Here is a 22500-nt window from a genome sequence, read left to right on the forward strand (position 1 = left end):
TGATGTTTATAATTAAGAAAAACGTCAAACAACTGTGTTGTTGTCTTTAACCACTTTGTTTCATTTCATCCTAATCATAAATGTAATCATTATGTGTAAATTGTGCCCCCTGGCGCCTGTCAGAAGAACTCAAAGCTCCGGTTAATTTATTAACTGACTGGCATTGATCGCATGGCCAATACGCTGTGCTAACGTCACCTCCCCCCTCCTATATTGCACACTGCAATATAGGAACACTTTATTGATTCCTGGGGATCAATAAAGTGTTCATTGTACATTTATCATATCCTCACTCCTCTTGGTATCCCCCATATGTCCGTCGTTGTCTCCTCCCTCCCCTGCTTCATGATCTCCCTCACCTCTGTCCCCTGTCCCCGCGTCCGTCTGTCTGTATCTTTGTCCGTCTGTCTGTCCTCTTTGTGATTCCGTCCTTCCACAGTCTTATTATAGCTCGGGTAGAGAACTCAGCCATGCACCGTCTCCTTTGCTTAGCAGCCGGGGGAATAGAGTGTAAAAGAGAGAGATGGGACCCTCAGAGTGGCAGTCTCAGGATATAGAGCTGTCTTCTCCCCTTATGCCCTCGTCCAATCCCTGCTCTCCCCTCCAGTATCTCCCTCACTAATAGAGAGATGCCTATTTAATGAGGAGACAAGCACCTTCTCTTGGGTAACTGCAGACATCTCTGTTCTCTCTATTAATATAATAAAGCCAGCAGGAGCAAGGATCTATAGACTATAGTTTGTAGCTCTGAAGCCATTTAGGTGCATTGTTTGTGTGTGTATTTCAGGCCTACACAGCAAACGTCTTTATTACATGGTCACATTGGTGTGTGTAGTTGGAGAGTTAGATAAAGCAAGAGAGAGAGAGAGGATAGGAGAGAAAAAGAGTTAAGGAGTCGTATTCCTTCAGGGTGTGCACCTGTCCGTCTCTCCGCATTTAACCTGGCAAACTTTTTGTGCAATGCTGCGATGATGACATCCTGACGGTCTAGACGGTCAGAGTGAGCAAAAACTTGGTTGCTGACTCATGCCGTCGGTTACGTGTTGGACTGTTGGTGACTTGATCCAGACATCACGTGGTATCACCCCTCCACTCTGACAGGTTCCTGTCTCTCCCTGCGTATCACCCCTCCACTCTGACAGGTTCCTGTCTCTCCCTGCGTATCACCCCTCCCCTCTGACAGGTTCCTGTCTCTCCCTGCGTATCACCCCTCCACTCTGACAGGTTCCTGCGTATCACCCCTCCACTCTGACAGGTTCCTGCCTCTCCCTGCATATCACCCCTCCACTCTGACAGGTTCCTCTCCCTGCGTATCACCCCTCCACTCTGACAGGTTCCTGCCTCTCCCTGCGTATCACCCCTCCACTCTGACAGGTTCCTGCCTCTCCCTGCATATCACCCCTCCACTCTGACACACACACTCTATGTCTAGATATATAGTCGCTGTCTGGCAGAAACGAGCTAACTCCATTTATCAGTTTAAGTCGGAATACCAACTTTTTGAAAGGTTTTCTTCATTTCCTGAAACCTTTTTTTTTCTCGCACGCACGCACACACACACACACACACACACACACACACACACACACTGTATATAGTAAGTACAGTCTCTCAGCTTCCGCCTGACTAGACTCATTGAGTCACGTATGACGTAAACGAAGACGGAACGTTTGTTTTCACAGCGAGACTGCAAGTACTCATTGTGTGTGAGCTGTTTACATGCCGAGCTTGCATCCATGCGGACGCCAGCTGAGCTCATAACTCTTTTAACTTCCAGTTGGGTTGTTAGCATGCTATGTCCTTCTTCTCTGTCTGCCATGGCCCCCACCCCCGTCTGCACTGTTGTGTTATTAATGAAAGATAATAGGCTAGAAGAGGGGACGTGTACAGCTCAGCCCATTAGGCTCACAGCCATTCATCCCTGCCTCACTTAACTGACTTTAATTGAATCCCAACAGGCACAAAGAATCCTATGAAGTCGGCTGCGCGTGTGAGTGTGAGTGTGTGAGTGTGTGTGCACGCGCAGCCTGAGTGTATTTTAGCAAAGAGAGAGTGAAAGAAGCAAACTAAAAGAGCTTGCATGCAGTGTGTGCGTGTGCATCTATACAGTATAAAAATGTCTCTGTGAATAGCTGTAATACACTATAGCCTTCTCAGGCTGAGGGTTGTTTCCTTTAGGGCGCTCCTTCTGCACCATTATGGGCCTCATAATGGTTAATGCCCATTCCAATAGCATTTCTATTTGCTCGGGGTTTGGCGCTGCTTGGTGCAGAATGCTGTTAAGTGGTTGTATAACCGTGCTCAGCACAGCCAAACGGAGCCGGTGAGAGGGCTTAATGACACAGGTATTAAATGATTGGTTTTTAGGCCTTGCGGTGGGAAAGCACTTAGAGTCAACACAAAAGTCTGCTCCAAATGCATGTCTGACTATTCACTACTGCTGTACAGTTGAACAGAGACAACAATACATTTTCAACTACAGTTACCTGTTACCTGGTCTATTACTTTTATTTTAACGTTAATACATGTTTTTTTGTAATCCTTTTCTTTATTGAATTAATACCATTCATGTCTTGTTGCATTCCAAAATATCTTGAGTACTAGGATGACCCTGCAGAATTTATCTTTCAGCTTTCCTTCCGTATATACAACCGCTGCAATGACACAGAGCTAGCAGTAGGAGTCAACACAAAAAAAGTGATTTTGATGGTTAATGGCCATAATAAGCTTGACCATTTTCCGTTCATTTGCTTATTTTACACTGTTGCGCTCTGTGTGTCATAATACAGAATTTGTGACATCAAGTTACCACTATGCAGTGGTAGTGTATTATGTCTGTTGAGACTAATCTCTTTCCATCTGATGGATACGCTAATGTCCCACGAATACTGTACTACTGTACTTTCCTGCGGGCTACGGCTAGTAGGCTACACTTCATCATCGTCATCATCCCAAAAACCCAGGTTTAGGAATATATACAAAAAATGAATAGTCGCCATGGTCTGCCACCTTTCAGATCTAGCTGTGTAAATCTAATCCTACATGCCGTCACTGTTAAGTGAGATCCGTAGCCTTCAGATCAAAGAGGTGCAATGAGACAAGTATTTTAAGCCCCATTCTTACTTATTCATAATCGGACTCGGGAGGAGATCAACAAGCTAGAGCTCCTATTTTCGCTGCGTGACACTGACGTGTGACAGATCATAGATTAAGCATTAGAATGTTGCAGAGAATAATTCCAGAGTGTGGATTTGCCTTTTATGTCATGAGTGGCGTGGACTCATTTGGACTCAAAATGGTTGTGGAAAAGAGGTATATGACAAAGTCCATTAAAAGGGTCTGCCCCGTGGCACCAAAACCATATCCTCTCACTTTTGGGGGCTGCAGTGAATGTGTGTAAGTGCATGCTTTGGTGTGTGTATATACTGTGTTTGTTTGATGGAGCATGGTGGGGGATTATAGTGATAAAAAAAGAATTGGATGGGAAGAACAGTAGTAAAAGAGCTCAGTTCAACTTAGTTCAGTTCAGGTCAGCACACTTTAGTCCAGGTCAGTCCAGTTGAGCTCAGTTCAGTCCAATTGACTCTGATCAGTGGTTCTAAAACAATTTAATTTCAAGGACCCCCAGTTTTGCATTCCTCCATAACTCTTGAGTATAACATTCCTGTAAAGTGAACCCAAATTGGTTCCACTCGTAGAGCCATTGACTTGAGTGGGTGGGTGGGTGCTAATGTCTTTGGAATGGATACAACATCATAAGCTCGGTTGAACAACAGCACCATCAACATCATACATAGACAAACAACAATATCACAATTGACTAGCACAAATGAAGCATTGCGTTAGTTCAGGCAGAAGACGGAAGTCAAGCATAAACTGAAAGTCTATCAGAATTGTATTCACTCCGCTACATCATCATATCATAGTCAATCATATTCAAACAAGACACTAGGGCGTTCTTTATGAACTGACAGCTCACATTTCTTCTCTGCTGATCTTTCATCCATTGTCTCTGTAGTGTAAACTCTCTGCTCTACTCCAACCTCCTCCAGCTGTTATATGTAGTATGTACACATGGCTGAATTGTGTGTGTGCTATGGTTGTATGTATCGTTGCTACTGTGTGTGTGTGTGTGTGTGTGTGTGTGTGTGTGTGTGTGTGTGTGTGTGTGTGTGTGTGCGTGTGCGTGTGCGTGTGCGAGTCCGTCTTTCCGTCTGTCTGTGAGCAGCTAATCGACTGAACAGATGTTTTTATATTGCTCCTACAGATTTTGTCCAAACATCATGCAAATCGGTACACATTACCTTTATCTATAGTCATGTGCTCAGGATCCGTCCGATTTTGCCGTGCTCTCAGCTGAATCCCTTGCATGTGGCAAAGATTCAGGATTATGCCCCTTGGCAACTACTTTATTCAGTCAGTGCAATGAATGGTTTTAAAATCTTTGACGTATGTAACTTCGCTTGCTTGAGCAATCAGTTGCTTGGACTCTATTTTTGTGGCATTTCAGGCAAACTGAAATGGAAAAGAGCTGACACATGGCGCTGTGGGAGACTGACATGCATCCATCAATGGTTTCCCCCATGACTTACTACCTCCAGCAGTGTCTCCACAGTTAGGAGATAGAGTAGTTGACACCAGCCAAAATACAGAGGCACAGTAGGTGGGGGAGTTTAACAAACTTCGATGGTAGGAGCAAATTTTTTCTCCACGATTTTGCAACCCATTTTTTCCACCCAGTGTCAATTATCTAATGTAATCCTGGGCGCTACTGACCTCATGCTTCCTTCTATACTTGAGGACTCCAAGCTGCTTCTTTTCACCTGACAGGGGAGACTTTCCTCGGCCGGACATAGCACGTGGAAGGAACACGTTATTCTGACCGGTTCCTTTCCCCTCCATCAGGCACCCCGGCTGGCCAGGGGGAGGTAGTTTAGAGACCAGGATTACTGCATGTTTTTTGTGAGGGTACCTACCCTAGGAGACACGGGGAGAACATGAAAACTCCACACAGAAAGGCCCTTTCGCCAACCCCCACCTAGGGTATGGGCACTGATGACACGGAGGAGAGAACACGCCTCCAACGCCCACAGCGTCCCAAGCTGGAATCGAACCCAGGACCTTCTAGTTGTGAGGCGACAGCACTACCGACTGTTCCACCGTGCCCCCGTGGCTCGTTCTTGACCAGAGTTTGCACATTCACTGTATTATTATTATAATTAGGAAATGGCTGCTTAGTTAGAACTGAAAGTGCATGAGTTGAACCTGTACCCGTATCAACCCAGCCAGATTGACAACAGTCAAAGGCTGTTTACCTCATTGTAAAGGAGCTACTTAGTGAACAACACAGCCATGGGCTGTTTAGCTCAGTGTAAAAGAGCTGCTTACAGATTTCAGTGGTTCAGCCTTTTCTGGTCCAGGGCCCACTTGATTGCGGCCCACCCATCTGACTACTTGACACGGCGGCCACACGTTTGCAATATCCTCATGGCCCACCACTAGGCTCCGGCCCACAGCTTGGGAATTGCTGAAATAGAACATTTTGTTTCTTGTTTGTTTCTTGTAATTTTTAACATTTGTACCCTTTTTTTGTTGTTTATTTGTTTGTGTTTTTGTCAGTTGGGAGGTGCTGCGCTTTTTGCTCTCTAACCTCCGCTTTTGGATGGACGAGTATCACTTTGACGGCTTCAGGTTTGACGGAGTCACCTCCATGCTGTACCAACACCACGGCATGGGTGAGTACCATCCCTGGCATACAGTATCACCCATGGCATACAGTATCACCCATGGCATACTCCTGTCTTGTGTTTCATACAGTACCATCACCACTCCACCCATGGCATGCTCCTGTCTTGTGTTTCATACAGTAACATCACCACTCCACCCATGGCATACTCCTGTCTTGTGTTTCATACAGTACCATCACCACTCCACCCATGGCATACTCCTGTCTTGTGTTTCATACAGTACCATCACCACTCCACCCATGGCATACTTCTGTCTTGTGTTTCATACAGTAACATCACCACTCCACCCATGGCATGCTCCTGTCTTGTGTTTCATACAGTACCATCACCACTCCACCCATGGCATGCTCCTGTCTTGTGTTTCATACAGTACAGTAACATCACCACTCCACCCATGGCATACTCCTGTCTTGTGTTTCATACAGTAACATCACCACTCCACCCATGGCATACTCCTGTCTTGTGTTTCATACAGTAACATCACCACTCCACCCATGGCATGCTCCTGTCTTGTGTTTCATACAGTACCATCACCACTCCACCCATGGCATGCTTCTGTCTTGTGTTTCATACAGTAACATCACCACTCCACCCATGGCATGCTCCTGTCTTGTGTTTCATACAGTAACATCACCACTCCACCCATGGCATGCTCCTGTCTTGTGTTTCATACAGTAACATCACCACTCCACCCATGGCATGCTCCTGTCTTGTGTTTCATACAGTAACATCACCACTCCACCCATGGCATACTCCTGTCTTGTGTTTCATACAGTAACATCACCACTCCACCCATGGCATACTCCTGTCTTGTGTTTCATACAGTAACATCACCACTCCACCCATGGCATGCTCCTGTCTTGTGTTTCACTGCGTTTCCGTCCAGTGGTGGACAAAGTACTCAACCCCAGTACTTGAGTCAAAGCATAGATACTCCTGTTCAAATATTACTCAACTGCAAGTGATAGTTGCACTGTCAAATTGATCATTGATTTAAAGGAGTACTAGTACTTGCTTTCAAAAAATATACTTAAATATTCCAAAGTGTATGCTTTAAAAAAAATACTACTGCAGAAATAGGGCATAACTGGAGTTTGATTGATTGAATACTTTATTAGTCTAAACATTTAAACAGCACAGAAATACAGTAAAGCATTTAAGCTAAAAGGATATCCCAAATTTAATTAAACTTAATTATCAGTCTGTTGAGCTGGTCGAGTAATCATTGTGATGTCAGAACAGGCCAGATCCATATATGGAGATCTAGGGGTTTGATGAGGCCAGATCACCATATATAATGGAATGAATTCTGTACTGGCCATATATGGAGCGTGTCTTGAGTTTACAGGGTTTGATGAGGTCAGATCAACATACTGTATGGAAGGACTGACGGGAGATCCAGATTTTCATAGAAACTGTTATTTCATTATATTATTATATTATTTATTAATATTTATTATAGATTTGAAAGTCATTTATATCCAAAAATACAAAAGACTCAACTAAAGTACAGACACTACGTACAGTACTCAAGTATATGTACATTTACTGTCACCACTGTTTCTATCACATGGCAGCACATGTGCTTGTGTCCCAGCATGTGTTTTATGTGTAGCTTGGAGACTTTTGTCTTTCATGTCTCCAAACACACTCCGTGCTGACTTAAAGTATAGGCAGTTTATGTTCGTTCATTTTGATCAAACACCAACCAGATACCTTGGGGGTAGCAGGTCACTGAGTCCACATAGACTTCACACCGGCAGCCACTAATGAGTACAGATGACAGAGCGACAGCAAAGGAAAAGAGATGTGAGAAAGAGAGTATTGGTGCTAAATAAGTGACCTACAGTAGAGTGGATATAGGAGTTATGATATGAAAGATGTTTTTATATACTTAAATATATAATTAAAGCCAGGTTTAATCATTTAAGTTTGGGGATATGGCTTTTGACGCTATGCACACGGCTGCCATCTTGCCAGCAAGATGCTAACTAGGTGCCACTTCCCATAGACAGCCCATTCATCCAAACAGAAAAATAAATTAGAAAAATCTAATTGTATTAAATAACGTCAAACTCACCAACATTGCAGCTGTACAAAAAGCTTGAATTATCGTCTTACTATCTGCAAAGTGTTTGTTTCATAAAAATCCACGGTAGACATGTTATGAGCTACTTCCTGTAAAGAAATTCCTTGCAGATGATTATTTTTCTAAAGGTGGCCTTACACTAGCCGATAATCTGGCTTTTTGACACTCGGGGGTGCCTGCGTCGACTCAATCGATCTGCTCGGGGCCGCTCAAAGTGTGATCGGGATCGGTCCGATCAACATCAAGATTGTTTGATATTTGCTCTGTAAGGCCACCTTTAGTGTCAGAGTTTGGAAGCACTCGTTATCAGTAAAGCAACCTCTTCCTGCCTGCTGCATTTGCAAATTCAAAACAGGTGGTACGCATGGGCTGTTGAGTGATAGTCAACGAGCACTTCCAAACTCCAGCACTTAGAAAAAAATCATCTGCAAGGAATTTCTTGACAGGGAGTAGCTCATACCATGTCTACAGTGGCTTTTTATTAAACAAACACATTGCAGATAGATAGAGGATAACTCAAGATTTCTGTACAGCTGCAATGTTGGTGAGTTTGTTTTGTGTGTGCAACCTTGAACCAATGGTATTCTCTGTCAAAGAGCCTCATTCACAAAGTGTGTTTACTGAATGTAAATTATTTATTACAAACGTTTCTACGAACATACAGTCATGGCTGTCTTTCTTTGTCTTTTCTGTATTATTGTTCTGTATTATGGGTTTATGCAGAGGATTTTACAGTGTAGATTGGGGTCCTAAAAATTGTGTGAAATGCATGTCCTTGAAATGAATGAGGTTGAGTGTCATTGTACTACTGTACTGGACACCTGTGACCTGACAGTGCAGTTGTGCCTATTATTGCACCAATCCTTTATCCAACAGCATCCGACTGCTCCACTCCACCTGTGGCTAATAACGGGATACTGCTTCATGACATTTTAATTGGAAAAGGTCATGGGGAACTAGTAGGTTGTTGTTTGCATTCTCCTTAGTTTATGCTTTATTAATATCAGCAAAATACTGTACCACATAAATTCTCTAATCTTTATCAAAATATTTTGTTTGGCCTTTGTTGTATAGAAGCTTGCCAGATCAGCATTCTTGATAAATAATAGGGCTAAATGTACATTTAGTCAAACCATTTCTGTTTTCATCAATGGTATTCCCTGGGCAATGAAAGTGGTGCTGGGAGGATATTGTTCTTCGACAAGTGCTTTCAACACTAGCCTGCAAACCAGATGAATATGCCAGTGCAAAAAAGAAGCCAGCTGCATATTTGTCTGTGGTTGTGATTGGATTGTGCTGCTTCCGAAGTTGTGGGTCACCAATCAGGAGTATGCAAATATGGAGTGGGTTTATCACCAGAGCGAGGCATAATACGCCTCTTGGAAATGCAGGTTCCACACAGAGATTCCAGACTAATATCTACACAGTGATATTAGTCTGCCCCCCCCCCTACTACAAATCAGTGTGGACAGTACATTAGTCATAGTCTTTGGAATGAAACTTAATTTAGTTTTAGTCATAGTTTAGTCATTTGAAATGTTTTAGTGCTAGTCTAGTTTTAGTCAACCAAAAAATGTAGTCTGTTCTGCATACAACCAATACAATGACTTGTCTTTTAGTTCTTGTCCACTAATTATTCTCTGTCAGACGTTTTTGTCTAGTTTTTATTTGTTGACGAAATTGTCAGTATAGTCTTAGTTTTAGTCATCGTAGCTTAGCTTTTATTGAGTTTCGTCAGTGAAAAAAGGTATTTAGTCAACGAAATCAACACTGCACATTTATAATAATAATAAATGTTGACTCACAGCCTGGATCTACCTCACTGACGGACCACAATTTGTCAGGCTGAGGGACTGTACATCTGACACCGTGATCTGCAACATAGGAGTTCCACAGGGGCCTACTGTATTCTCTTCACCCTGTACACAGTAGATTTCACACACTGCTCTGTGATGTGCCACATGCAGAAGTTCTTGTCGCCATTGTCGAGTGTACCGGAGAGAGGAGGAGAGTACAGGAGACTAATTGAGGACTCTTGTCTCTGTCCCTCTCACTATATGTCCAGGTATGACATTTTCTGGTGGGTACAGTGATTACTTTGGGCCTGGGTCGAATGTGGACGAGGACTCCATTGTCTATCTGATGATAGCCAACCATACACTCCACGACCTCTACCCGGACTGCATCACCATCGCTGAGGTGACCGCACGCACGCACGCACGCACGCACGCACGCACGCACGCACACACGCACACAGACACACAGACACAGACACCAGGTCCAGGGTATTCAATTCATAATCATGACATGAAAATAACAACACAATTCAAATAACCATTATAATAACACATTTAAAGTCGTCGGGGAGTCATCAGATCGTTAAGTATTTCACACTACAGGAAATCTGTCATTATATCTCTATCTCTTTGTGGTTTTCACACTAAACGATTGATTGCAGGCAAGGCATCACACACTGCAAGAGTTCACCAAGATGCGATCCAGTCAGACCTGATACATAGGTTACATTTGTTTTTATTCCAATTCATTTTGACGTCACACGTACGTGCAGGCTCATGTGCGAGACCGACACAGGGCGCTTCTCTCTCACTCTCGCACACTGTGCGCACGCACACACACACACACACACACACACACACACAGGAATACACAAGGCGAAACGTATGTGATAGACTACGTGTGCTAGAGCGAGACGGGGCGCTAAATCTTGATTTTCATTAAATAATTCGCTGTCTATTTGCGTCTCTCTGTATTTGCACATGCACACAAGCGCACACACACACACACACACACACACACACACAGAGCGCACATGGTCAAATTGTTTCTATAATATCAGTTGGCTGCTGCATACATTCCGACTGTTTTATCAACATTTTTTAGACTATATTTAACAGCAATATTAGGCTAATATAGCTACCAATATGTATGACATCTGGATTTTACCCACGGAATAATATCTATATATCGATACATACAGACTTTCTGTCTGTGAGCACCGCTTTTCTGTGCAGTTCAGTCGGCGATCGAGCCAAATATCAAACCTAGATATTCAGAAACGCTCAGGAAGGCATCAGCTGGCGCTGTTATCGCCGTCGGGTCTTCTTGCAGAGCCTTTCACACAACGAGCAAAACTTCGGTGATCAAAGCCTGATCTGGCGTCAGATTGTGGGTTTTGTCGGCGAGCACCAAAAAAGCTCCCCGACAGCATAATCGGAGCAAATATCTTGCAGTGTGTATAGGGCCAAAATGTAAGAAAACTGGTCATTTCGGAATTTTCCTTTAAGAGAAAGCTAGTTAAAGGCTAAAAACTAAGCAAAGAAAGGGATAAAGATGCAGCTGGAATCTACAAGCTCAATGCTATACCTCAGTAAAGTAATAGATCCAACCTCTGGCCTCTGTGCTTTGTGGTTATACTGAAGCGCTGCATGATATGGAAATGTGGCTCCAGCCACACGGATAACGCAACCACTCTGTCTAGATCTTCAGTGGCGATGCTGTGCGAATGCCTCTTCCTCGTCACGCGGCCTGAGGAGCTAATCTACCCATGGATGTGACCATCATACTGTAGTTTCATGCTGAGGGATGTCTCACTGCTACGACTTGCTACCCAGGAGCTAATGTGCAGGATATCATCTATCTGGGTAATCTCCTCCAGGCCGAAGGCAAGGGAGAAGATCATATTTTTGGCCTCGTGTCTCTCTCTTTGTCTGCATGTATGTGGCTAATCAGGTAAACCACTGGACCAATCGGCAGCAGATTTCTTGCGCATACTAGTGCCAGTAGGCCAAGGAAGTAAATTCCCCAAATATATCTCACATTATTGTAAATATTTACTATTTAGTGTGTGAATATTTTTTTCAGTCTCGCCCAAATGTTCCACACGTTATCAATATGAAGTCATCAATATCACATCAGGGATACTCTGGAGAGGAGATGCGCTCCACCGTGCACGTCTTTCTAACCTAGTTCCTACTATATTATCACAGTTGACTGAGCGTGTCGGTGCATGTTGGATTGATTGACGCCGGCCTCACATGAGTCCTTATGGAAGGACTTCAGGAGCTCATTACTCTGTGATCAGGAGCACCGGGAGATGGGTAATTGTGTCTGGCCCTTAACCATCCATTGGCCGTGGCACTAACTGCTTCAGCGGGCTTTACCAGTTGCATTAGTAGTGGCTACAGCTTTACTGCATTATTGTTGGATTATGTCGACTTTTTGGACTCTTCTGGATTAAGATTAATTTTAACAGGCAGGGAGCATTTGTAACTAATTAAAGTGTGGTTCTGTAGTTTTGCAAAAGCAAACAAATAAATAAATAAATTATTTTTAGTTGTTAACAACCAACAGATGGTTGGTTGATAACAACCCAAGCCCTGATAAATTCAAGGTACAGTAAGTGTCATTCCAGCTCATATGGTAGCTCCTGATATTCAGGATCTAAGGCCGATAGGTGTGTGGATTTTTATTGCGATGAGTGTATGTTCATTGTGAACCCACCTATGCGCTGCGTAAATACTAAGGAAGTGTGATTTGCAATCCCGCTGAAAACTGATTTTGGCTCGTTGCTAAACGCAAATCACAAATGTCATGTTGCTCTGTTGTACCAAACCGCAACTTGTTTTAGGACCCACACACCCACCAGTGGTAATAGGCACATGATCATTTGATGAAGACAATGGGGGCACTAATGGTATAAAGGACACGTGCGCCATTCTGTCCCAATTGGTTCCTTAGATTTTCCTGTAAGGCTACTTATTCAGGCACTTCCTATCAAACTCTATATTATAACATTCTAATCTATCTCTATGTTTCTCTCTTTCTCTATCTCTCTGTGTCTGTCTCCTCATCCCAGCTGCTCTGTATTTCTCCAGCTCTCCCTCATCCTTGTCACATTGTCTCGCTATTTCTGTCACTCTTTGTCTTATCCTTCTTACTTGTCTTTGTCTAGCTCTTTGTCTGCCATGTTCTCTCTCTCTCTCTCTCTCTCTCTCTCTCTCTCTCTCTCTGATCTCATAATATTAGTGAGTATAAGAGAGGTATGAATCAAACACAGGTAACAGATAATTGAAGAGAAGACATGTCCCCAAAGACTTGTCATCGTTTTGCTGTCTCTGCCCCCAAAGCTGCTTACAAGAGCCTGAGAAAGGCTTTGATAACATGTCAACAATCATTTTGTAATAGTGGAATTCACCTTTTTTAAGAACTGTACTGTGACTCCCTCTCTGGCTGACTCATTCTCTCTTACTGACTCTCTACCTTTTTGGTACCCTGCTCGACTGACTTTACAGGACAGCTCAAATGCTACATCTGATCCAAAACTCAGTTGAAGTGCCCTTGAGCAAGGCACTGAACCCCCAGCTGCTCCACTGTATAACAGTACACAGTACAACCATATTAAGACTGTGATTGTACTATTTTCTTTAGTGTTTTTATTTCATAATGCTTACTTGTTTTATTACCATGGAGGGCACTCAAAAAATCAATGACAACAATTCTTATTTCATTGGTTTTTTTGTGTTGCTATCAAAGCACAATTTGCTTGGATAGCCTATACATAAATGCTAAGTAAATATAGTCTGCCGTAACATACATTTTCAAAACATTTCAAAAGGTATCTTGCATCTGTTTTATTTTAGATTATTCTCATTTTCTATATGCTCTAAACTCGAGTTGTATTCAAATGTCCTTTTATACTGTATGTGTGTCTTGTTGCTTTTAATATTTTGTGTAAAACACTTACCTTACCTACACTACACATTACCTTACCTTACATTACATTACATTACCTTTATTTGCTATGCAAATAAAATGTGCTTGCTTGAAGAGATTGGGTTTATAAAGAGTGGAGATATATTGTTCCCTCAGTATTCACCATGCATCATGATAAAACAATTCAACTAGCGTGGTTGGGACATTCATATCAAAGTGAAACACACAAATAATACATAAAAGGAGTTTATATGATTTTGGAGAATGGAGATGTCTATTTAAGTCACCTCCGCCAACTACAGGGATGAAAAAAGCACAGAACACGAGTGAGCTCTTTTGCTCTATACACAGGCTGACCTACTCCACACGGTCCTCGTTGACACTGAATTAAGTGTGTGCTGCTGATTTGTGGCTCCTTTAGACTACAAGAAGCAAGCAGCAAGTTCTGAGAACCTAGTTTGGGCCCTGCTCGGGAGGTGGTTCTAACCCTGAGATCTGGGAACCCACAACTCAGAAAGGAATACTTAAAAGAATATATATTTCTGTATCTCTCTTTCAATTTGTAGATCTGTTATTGGAAAAAATATCAGATCTACCTATGCATCTACAGTATGCATCATGTTGGGAGCTTGTAGTTTGGCTATTGCCCCCTTTTTATGGCATACTTGTAAATGTAAAAAAAGAAAAGCAACCCAGAACTTATGGAAAGTTTCAAGTCTGGAAGGTTCTGTCTTTCCTTTCATAGTCGAAAAGACAAATGACAAGAATGCTACTGCGATGGTCCTCCCACACTGGTGCACTGCACGCCATGGCGAAGTACCTCCACATGCAGTACCACATGCATGTAGGCAAGGAAGAAATCACCACTCTGCCTCAGGAAGATAACATAATACAGGAAACTCTTCCAAGCACTTCTTAATCCAACTGCAAGCTATGAACAAACAAAGGATTTAAGCACCTAGGCCGCTGGATTTACCCTTGGTCTAAAACAGAGCGAGTGAGAGTACGAGTGAAGCTCTAAAGATAATTAAATAATATAGATTTATGGAACCAACAGGGCGGGAAAAGGCAATTAAACATTTTACTGAATGAGCGAATTCCAGAGTCTTAAATAAGATATATATATATATATATATATATATATATATATATATATATATATATACAGTATACACACACAGTGCAGTATATGTTTTTAAAGCACGTACACTAATCCTGAGTGTTAACTCTGAGAGTTTCAACATTCTTTTGCAGTGTCACACCCACCACCCCCACCCCCACCCCCCAGGCCTCCAGCAGAAGGAGGATAATCTCATCTCAGTAACACTCACAGCGTTGTGTCATGTTTTTTCATCCCGCTTCTAACATCTCATCTTTTACCTCCTTTGATCCCTTTTACCTTTGTATCAAAATCCTCACAAACCTAATCCTTTGCTTTTATAACATCACAACATCTCTCTCTCTCTCTCTCTCTCTCTCTCTCTTTCACATTTTAAGGAGGTTTCTGGTATGCCAGGATTGTGTCGGGCCATCAGAAAAGGAGGAATGGGTTTTGACTACCGCCTAGCCATGGCTGTGCCTGACAAATGGATCCAGGTGAGTGAGTGTGTGTGTGTGTGTGTGTGTGTGTGTGTGTGTGTGTGTGTGTGTGTGTGTGTGTGTGTGTGTGTGTGTGTGTGTGTGTGTGTGTGTGTGTGTGTGTGTGTGTGTGTGTGTGTGTGTGTGTGTGTGTGTGTGTGTGTGTGTGTGTGTGCGTGTGTGTATGTTGGGCACACGTGTTTGTGTGTTTATTTTCCATATTCATATTATTATACTTGTGAGGGACAATGTCCCCCGCATGTATAATATAGTATAATTGAAGAAATAGACAATTAGGGTTATATATTGGAATATATATTCCCATATATATGGGTTTGGGTGTGTAAGACCATACATGCGTGTGTGCGACGTACGTGGAAATGTTCATGAGTGCCTGCTGCATATTTTGTGTGAGAGTGTATATGTATATACTGTACACACACACATTGGTTGATGGTTGGTGTCACAAACGTAACGGGCCATATTCTGGGGCGTTATTCTGACAGTTACTGTATATCAGGGGATGCCCAACAGTTGGATCGCGTTCTACCAGTAGATCACAAAGGCTGTGCAGGTAGATCACATGACATGTGCCTAAAGAATATATATATATTTTTATAAATCTTTTTATTGGTAAAGAATATTTAAGCAAACAAAAAGGTAGGCACACCAAAAGTAAGGAGGTGCTGACCACAGGAGACAAACTTTAAAATAGAAAGGAGAGGTCGCACCGCTCGTAAAGTCACGATCCAAAAATACTTTTTATTGGGTTACCAACGTTTCGACAAACAAATTTCCTTCTTCAGGGTGGCTTCTCCCTTCTTCTCCCTGAAGAAGGCAATTTGTTTGTCGAAACGTTGGTAACCCAATAAAAAGTATTTTTGGCATCGTGACTACGAGCTGTGCGACCTCTCCTTTCTATTTGAAAGAATATTTAATTTTAAAAAAGGAAGGAAAAAAATTGGCATCTGCCACTTGAATTAAGGTGACTTGATTGATTGACATCAAAAAGGGCCTGTCAGCTCAAATGCTCACAATGCAATATTTAGTTTTCAAGAGTGTAGCTGTAGCGTTTGTAGCATTAAAAATGAAATACAAAAAACCCTACCTATTCCATTTCTCCTGCTCTATTTCGCATTCCAAGTGCATTTGTCTTATATGCAACGCCAGCTCTGCTATTCCAGAGCCCCCTCAGGTACACATTTAAACTATTTTCAGCAATGGTATAATATTCTTTTTTCGGTGGGTAGATCTTGTTGAGCTGGTCATTTTGAAAGTAGTTCTCAAGTAAAAAAACCAAGTGTGGGCACTCTTGCTGTATATAAACCTTGCTGGTGTCACTGATGATGCTGTGCTTTGACATTGTTCAGATAGCTCACAGATCCACTCTTAACCCAAGGGGGTGTGTGGCCAGCGTGAAGTCAATCTGATCGGCAGTTGTCCAGAACCACCGCCGACCTATATGCCCAGCATATTATATTCCCCGGCCGTGTGTGTGTGTGTGTGTGTGTGTGTGTGTGTGTGTGTGTGTGTGTGTGTGTGTGTGTGTGTGTGTGTGTGTGTGTGTGTGTGTGTGTGTGTGTGTGTGTGTGTGTGTGTGTGTGTGTGTGTGTGTGTGTGTGTGTGTGTGTGTGTGTGTGTGTGTGTGTGTGTGTGTGTGTGTGTGTGTGTGTGTGTGTGTGTGTGTGTGTGTGTGTGCCATATATGGGCATACATGACACCAGGGATCTCCATATATGGGTATCAAAGGGACAGAAAGACGGGTGTAACGCGTACTCTGACAATGGGTATTGCATAACTGGATCATATGGGGCAAGCGTTCCAAAATTGCATCGTTCCCGACTTGCATGGTGCCCAAGTAGGTCTAGAATATATTTGCGGTATTTACACAAATTCATTATTAAGTATTGACTCTAGTGAAGTAGAACACGTGTGTTGTGTATTGCATCTCTGCCTTGCTTTTCTCCTGTCTCGCCATTGGCCCCCGTCTCCAGAGGGACAATTAGGTTGGTGATCCATTGACACAGCTCCTAACCTCCCTCTCCCGTGGAGGACTTGACGTTAAATAAAATACGTTGCTTTTTAAATCACTGAATAAAACAGAGGCTCGTGAGATTGCCATGGGGGGTCGGGGAGGGGCAGGAGGAAGAGAAATGATGGGCCAGCTGTTCCAGGCACTTCCTATGGTATGTGTGCAGCCTCTGGTCATTAGAGCTGAATATCGGAACATATGGCTGGTGCGGTCGGTGGGGTTGAGGATGTTCTTGTTTTTTTTTTAGCTGAGGGACACTGTGTTATTGAGACAGGTACAGGTTCTTCTCTGATCTCCCGTCCATCCTTGTTGTTCCTCTCTCACCGTCTTCTCTGGGCTTCTTCTGCCCCCTACTGGGTCTAATCTTTAAAAAATATATATTTTAGATTTCCAACAAGCAGCTGTTGATGATTTAGCTTTGAGTGTGCAACCTTGTATTTAAGCTCTTATATTTCACCACCATCAAGCAGAAAACTTGTATTGTCAAGTGGTTACATTTCAGGAAATGGGGAAAAATAACCTGTGTTCCAAAGGATCAAATGTAGTTATGATTTAGTCACAAAGCACTTGTAAGTACTTTTTATTGGTTCAATATTATTAACCCATTCTGACCGGGAACCCGTTTTTGTGTCAGCATCATGTTATGCTTTAGCTATTGAAAAATAGCAGATCTACAAGCTCGTAGCGCGCCACTCGGTGGCGCGCTATGAGCTTGTAGATCTGCTATTTTTTTCAAAAATCGAAGAGCAACTGACATTTTTAGAATCTGATCTCAGGTCAGAATGGGTTCATCAGACCAGTGTGTGTCCAGTGGAAACCTCGTATGAATCTGATCTCAGGTCAGAATGGGTTAAATAAAAGGGGGAAAAAAAGACACAAACATGAACAAAAACAACAACATTTATTATATTTTTTACATTTTAAATAATAACACGTGGCGTCATTGTGGGCTTGTTGATTGACTATTTTTGGTAAGGTAGGGCATGTCATTTACGGGCGGGGGACATAACAAGATGAAATATGGAGATACAAGGTTTCTGACCGACAGTGACAACATGCTGTAAGTGTTGACGACGCAGGATAGCGTGCGCCCCTTGTGTGTTGATGTGGTCCCCACCCGTCTCATTTCCTGTCAGAGTGGAGCAGCCGCGGCCGTTTGATGGCTCTTTGCATACGAGGCCGGCGGTGCTGTGATGTTACAGTCTCTTTTTACTGCCTTAGCATTGATTTAGCCCAGCCTTTTCAACCTGCCTTTATCAGACACGCCAAGGACAAGCAGGCATTATATTTGATGCCCCCGTGTGTGTGTGTGTGTGTGTGTGTGTGTGTGTGTGTGTGTGTGTGTGTCTGTGTGTGTGTGTGTGTGTGTGTGTGTGTGTGTGTGTGTGTGTGTGTGTGTGTGAGAAGAGGGAAATGTACTCTTATGTGGAACGTGATGACTCTTACTTTTCCAGGGGTATTCTAGGGTGCAAGGTACAATTACGGCTAGGTTTAAGGATAAGAGTAGGTGTGTAAAGTAATGATGAGAGAATGTAGGGATGGAATTGATACAATTTATTGATAACAGTGCCATTAGCGATTCTGCTTATCGGTCTGATTATTTATCGATTCCTTTATTGAAAGTATATACGTAGTAGAGTAGGCCCGCACAAGTTTTAAACTCTTTTATTATATCCTAACTCCTAACACAACGTAGGAAATTTAAAGCAAATTTCAATGCTCTTTTCCTTTTCTGCTGCATAGACACATGATGTAATTGTTTTTGCAATGAGCAAAAAACATGGGGGAAAAAAGCTGGAATTTATAAAAAGGAATAAGAGGAATACAATGTTGACATTCCCGTTCTCTTAACAATTCTGGTTGTCGATTCCCCTCCCCATACAGTATGTTGTGCAATGGACGTCAATAGATGGTCCTCACGAGTATAGCAATACAGGAATGTGTGCGCCTGCATGCGTGTGTCTGTGAGAGGCATCATCCATTTGCCTCCTGTTAAACCAGCCAACAGAACCCTCGTATACATTAAAATGGCTCCTCTAATCGTTTTCCTCTTTTAGGTAGGCTACACATTGAATACTCAAGTATACTAAAAAGCAATACAAGAAAAATGCATAGTTGTTTTTTACACAAAGAACTGGATTGGCAAATTTGGTGACGTTCGGAAGGATGGTGTGTAGTGCAATTTCCATTCCAGATACACACACAAACACACTTATAGAAGTACCGCATAAGCGAGATAGAGTCTTGCTTATGCGGACCGAGCAGTGCGCACACATGCCAACAGCTAGTAGGGAATCAGATGCTAAGCCTAAATATATTTTGGCCCAGCAAAGCATAGACAGCTCCTTATTGATTTTTGCCTCAAGATCCTTCATAACCAGTTTAAACTCTCTAGTGAGTTGCATGCAATCAGAGGCAGCATGAAACATGAAAGATGAACATGAAAGCTCTGACTAGAATTGCTGTTACTTGAGCCACAGAAACGACACGTAGCCTGCAAGTTCATGAACATATCAGAGTTGTTCTGTGCAGTCTCTCTGTGCAAGTCCAAGTTATGTCGGCTGTAAATAAAACGTCTGGGTTTCCGAGGCTACGTATGTCGGCTGTGACTCAGGAGTCCAGGGTGGCCATTTGGTAACTGAAAGGCGGAAGCATTCATGTGTGTGGATGTGTGAATGTACTGCACATTATAAATTGCTTTGGATAAAGGTGCTATAGAAATCCATGGTCGCACCGGGCCCGTGCCCACAGTATGTTGGGTGGAGTGTTCAAGTATTCTGTAGGTGCTGATTTCTTAAGATTTCAAGGCAGAGGTAAAATTATGCTGCTCTCAACTTTACTACACATTTCTGAAAACACATTTGGTTTTTCACATCCATTTTCCCAATTGACTGCCATAATACATTATACAATACAGTTTAACAGACTATTAGAAAGTAATTTTCCTCTTTACCAGCCAATGATTTCCCATTGCATAATAATCTGGGGTGGTAGGGTCTGTGCTCCAGGATTATTTTCTTGATACTTTGGTGTTTCCAGGGAAACGGGGCTACTGCTGTGTTATTTCGAAAAAGGTAATAAGTCAAAGTCGATCATACTTCTGCTAAACAATATTATGTGTCTTGTCGCTACTGTAAGGCATTATGCCGTACAAATGCGAGCGATTAAGGCCAGGCGTTTAAAATACTGCTTTCCCATTGTGTATATTCGAACAGCAAAATGCCATTGCGCATGCAGTCACCATTTAATTTTACCAGTCTGTGAACAATCTTTTAAAGCCAGCTTTTGCTTGACTTTGTGTCCACACATTATTAAGGTTTATAGCAGGATAACATTGTCAGGGAAGAACAAAGACATGTTGAGATTATGATATATCTTAGCGGATCAGCTATGCTAGTAAAGATGGCAGTCAGAGGAACACTTCTGTTTCAACCCTCCTCTTAGATCTTGTTTTGTTTGAGTACCTTTGATGAGATATATAGCTTTTGTGAACTGTAGGTGAGCGTGAAATCACATCAGTTGGAGTTTACCCAGCTAACATGGCTTTTCCACTACTCTTTGAAATTCCTCTGCCCCTACTCCCTTTGACACAAATGTCAAAATGTGTGAGCAATTCCTGCTCCTCCCAAGCTCAACAGAGGCTGTTTGACACCTTTAAGTGTTGCATATCCATAGTTTGCACTGTAAAGTCCTGAGCGTTAATTTAACTCTGTTACAATGTACAAATTCCACATACGCGCTGCGATCAAGTGTGGCATTTAATACACAACAAGGCCATGAATGACATTGTTGTGCTATATTGTATGTGTGCTAAAATCCAATTACTTAAGTGACTTGGGAAGTAATGCTGACCTGTTGTCATCACATATTCACCACTTAACTCCAACTTACATTACTTAATGTGCACTCAACACGCGCGCATGCGCGCGAGCACACTCACTCACTCACTCACTCACTCACTCACTCACTCACCGGATGTGTGAGGGACTCACAGTAGAGACACTGGTGGCCAGGCAGGCTATACTGCTGAGACATGCTATGCTGTTATGTTATAATCTCTCTCTCTCTCTCTCTCTCTCTCTCTCTCTCTCTCTCTCTCTCTCTCTCTCTCTCTCTCTCTCTCTCTCTCTCTCCCTCGTTGTTTTTCTCTCTTTTCTGTAGATCCTAAAAGAGAAGCGAGATGAGGAGTGGGACATGGGGAATATTCTGTTCACGTTGACCAACAGGGGAATTGGCGAGGCCTCCATCTGTTACTCAGAGAGTCACGACCAGGTTGGTTCCTACCCATACATGTCTCACACACACTATAAATGTCCTTTCTGCAGGTGTTATGTGCAAAGTTGTCTGTGCAGTGGTTTGTCCAAATGCTATATTGTTCATTCATGTGTGTAGGCTCTGGTGGGGGACAAGTCTTTGGCCTTCTGGCTCATGGACAAAGAGATGTACACCAACATGAGTTCTCTCATCCCTATGACTCCTGTCATTGACCGAGGTCTGCAACTTCACAAGATGATCCGACTTATCACACACACTCTAGGCGGGGAGGGCTACCTCAACTTCATTGGTGAGTAGTCTGTGTGTGTTTGTGCGTATGTTTATGTACCGTATTCATATTATTATACTTGTGAGGGACAGCATGTTATGTAGAAACAATAGCAGATATAGAAGGTCACTATGTGTCATATACAGGTGTGCCTTGAGATTTTGACTTGAAAGATCTGGTATTCTAGTTATTTTGTATTCTATTTACAGTTCTTGACCACTTACTCAGTTTGTTGACATTTGTTGACTAGTGTTCATGACATTTACTCTGATCTTGCACTTTGTAAGTCGCTCCGCATAAGAGATTCTGCTAAATGCCAAAATAGTTAAATTGCTTCTCTGTCTATTTTCTGAAAGCATCAACCTCGTCACGTCGAATTGCTTGCATGCCGCAACTTCATAGCCTGCAGATAAGTTGCAGAATGAAGAATTCCGATTCTCATCTTTGAGGATAAAAAGAGGAGGCAAGATGTGGAGATTTTTGGGGTTCTCACTTTTCCAAAGATTAGAGATTTATTTTGTCACTTATATGAATGTGAAATGGTGTGGCATAAAATGTGCACATTATAACAAACAAAAACCAAAAGATAATAAATAGAGGGCATAATTTAGTGTGTACAGAGAATAACCCACGTGTGTTTGGGTTATATTAACATTGGTGGATACTGGATAGGGATTAGGGCTCCTCCTCATAAGTATAAAATCACACCCGTGTGAAGTGAGTGGTGCAACTACGTGTGAGGGTCCCCGGGGGTCCCCGGGAGGTCCCCGGAACTGTA

At 42.6% G+C, this 22500-nt stretch overlaps 1 protein-coding gene across 1 annotated transcript in view; it reads left to right on the forward strand.

The window, feature by feature from the left end:
* The window catches only part of LOC308326781 (1,4-alpha-glucan-branching enzyme-like), a 142452-nt gene that overhangs the window by 86542 nt on the left and 33410 nt on the right, over nt 1-22500 (forward strand). The window contains exons 8-12 of the mRNA XM_080779810.1: nt 5620-5735; nt 9902-10035; nt 15067-15165; nt 21341-21451; nt 21572-21743. Of these exons, the coding sequence (XP_080635936.1) occupies nt 5620-5735; nt 9902-10035; nt 15067-15165; nt 21341-21451; nt 21572-21743 (632 nt within the window). The remainder of the gene's footprint in view (nt 1-5619; nt 5736-9901; nt 10036-15066; nt 15166-21340; nt 21452-21571; nt 21744-22500) is intronic.

Source organism: Protomyctophum bolini (genome assembly GCF_963924005.1).
Source record: "Protomyctophum bolini genome assembly, chromosome: 13".
In the NCBI taxonomy this organism is placed as follows: domain Eukaryota; kingdom Metazoa; phylum Chordata; class Actinopteri; order Myctophiformes; family Myctophidae; genus Protomyctophum; species Protomyctophum bolini.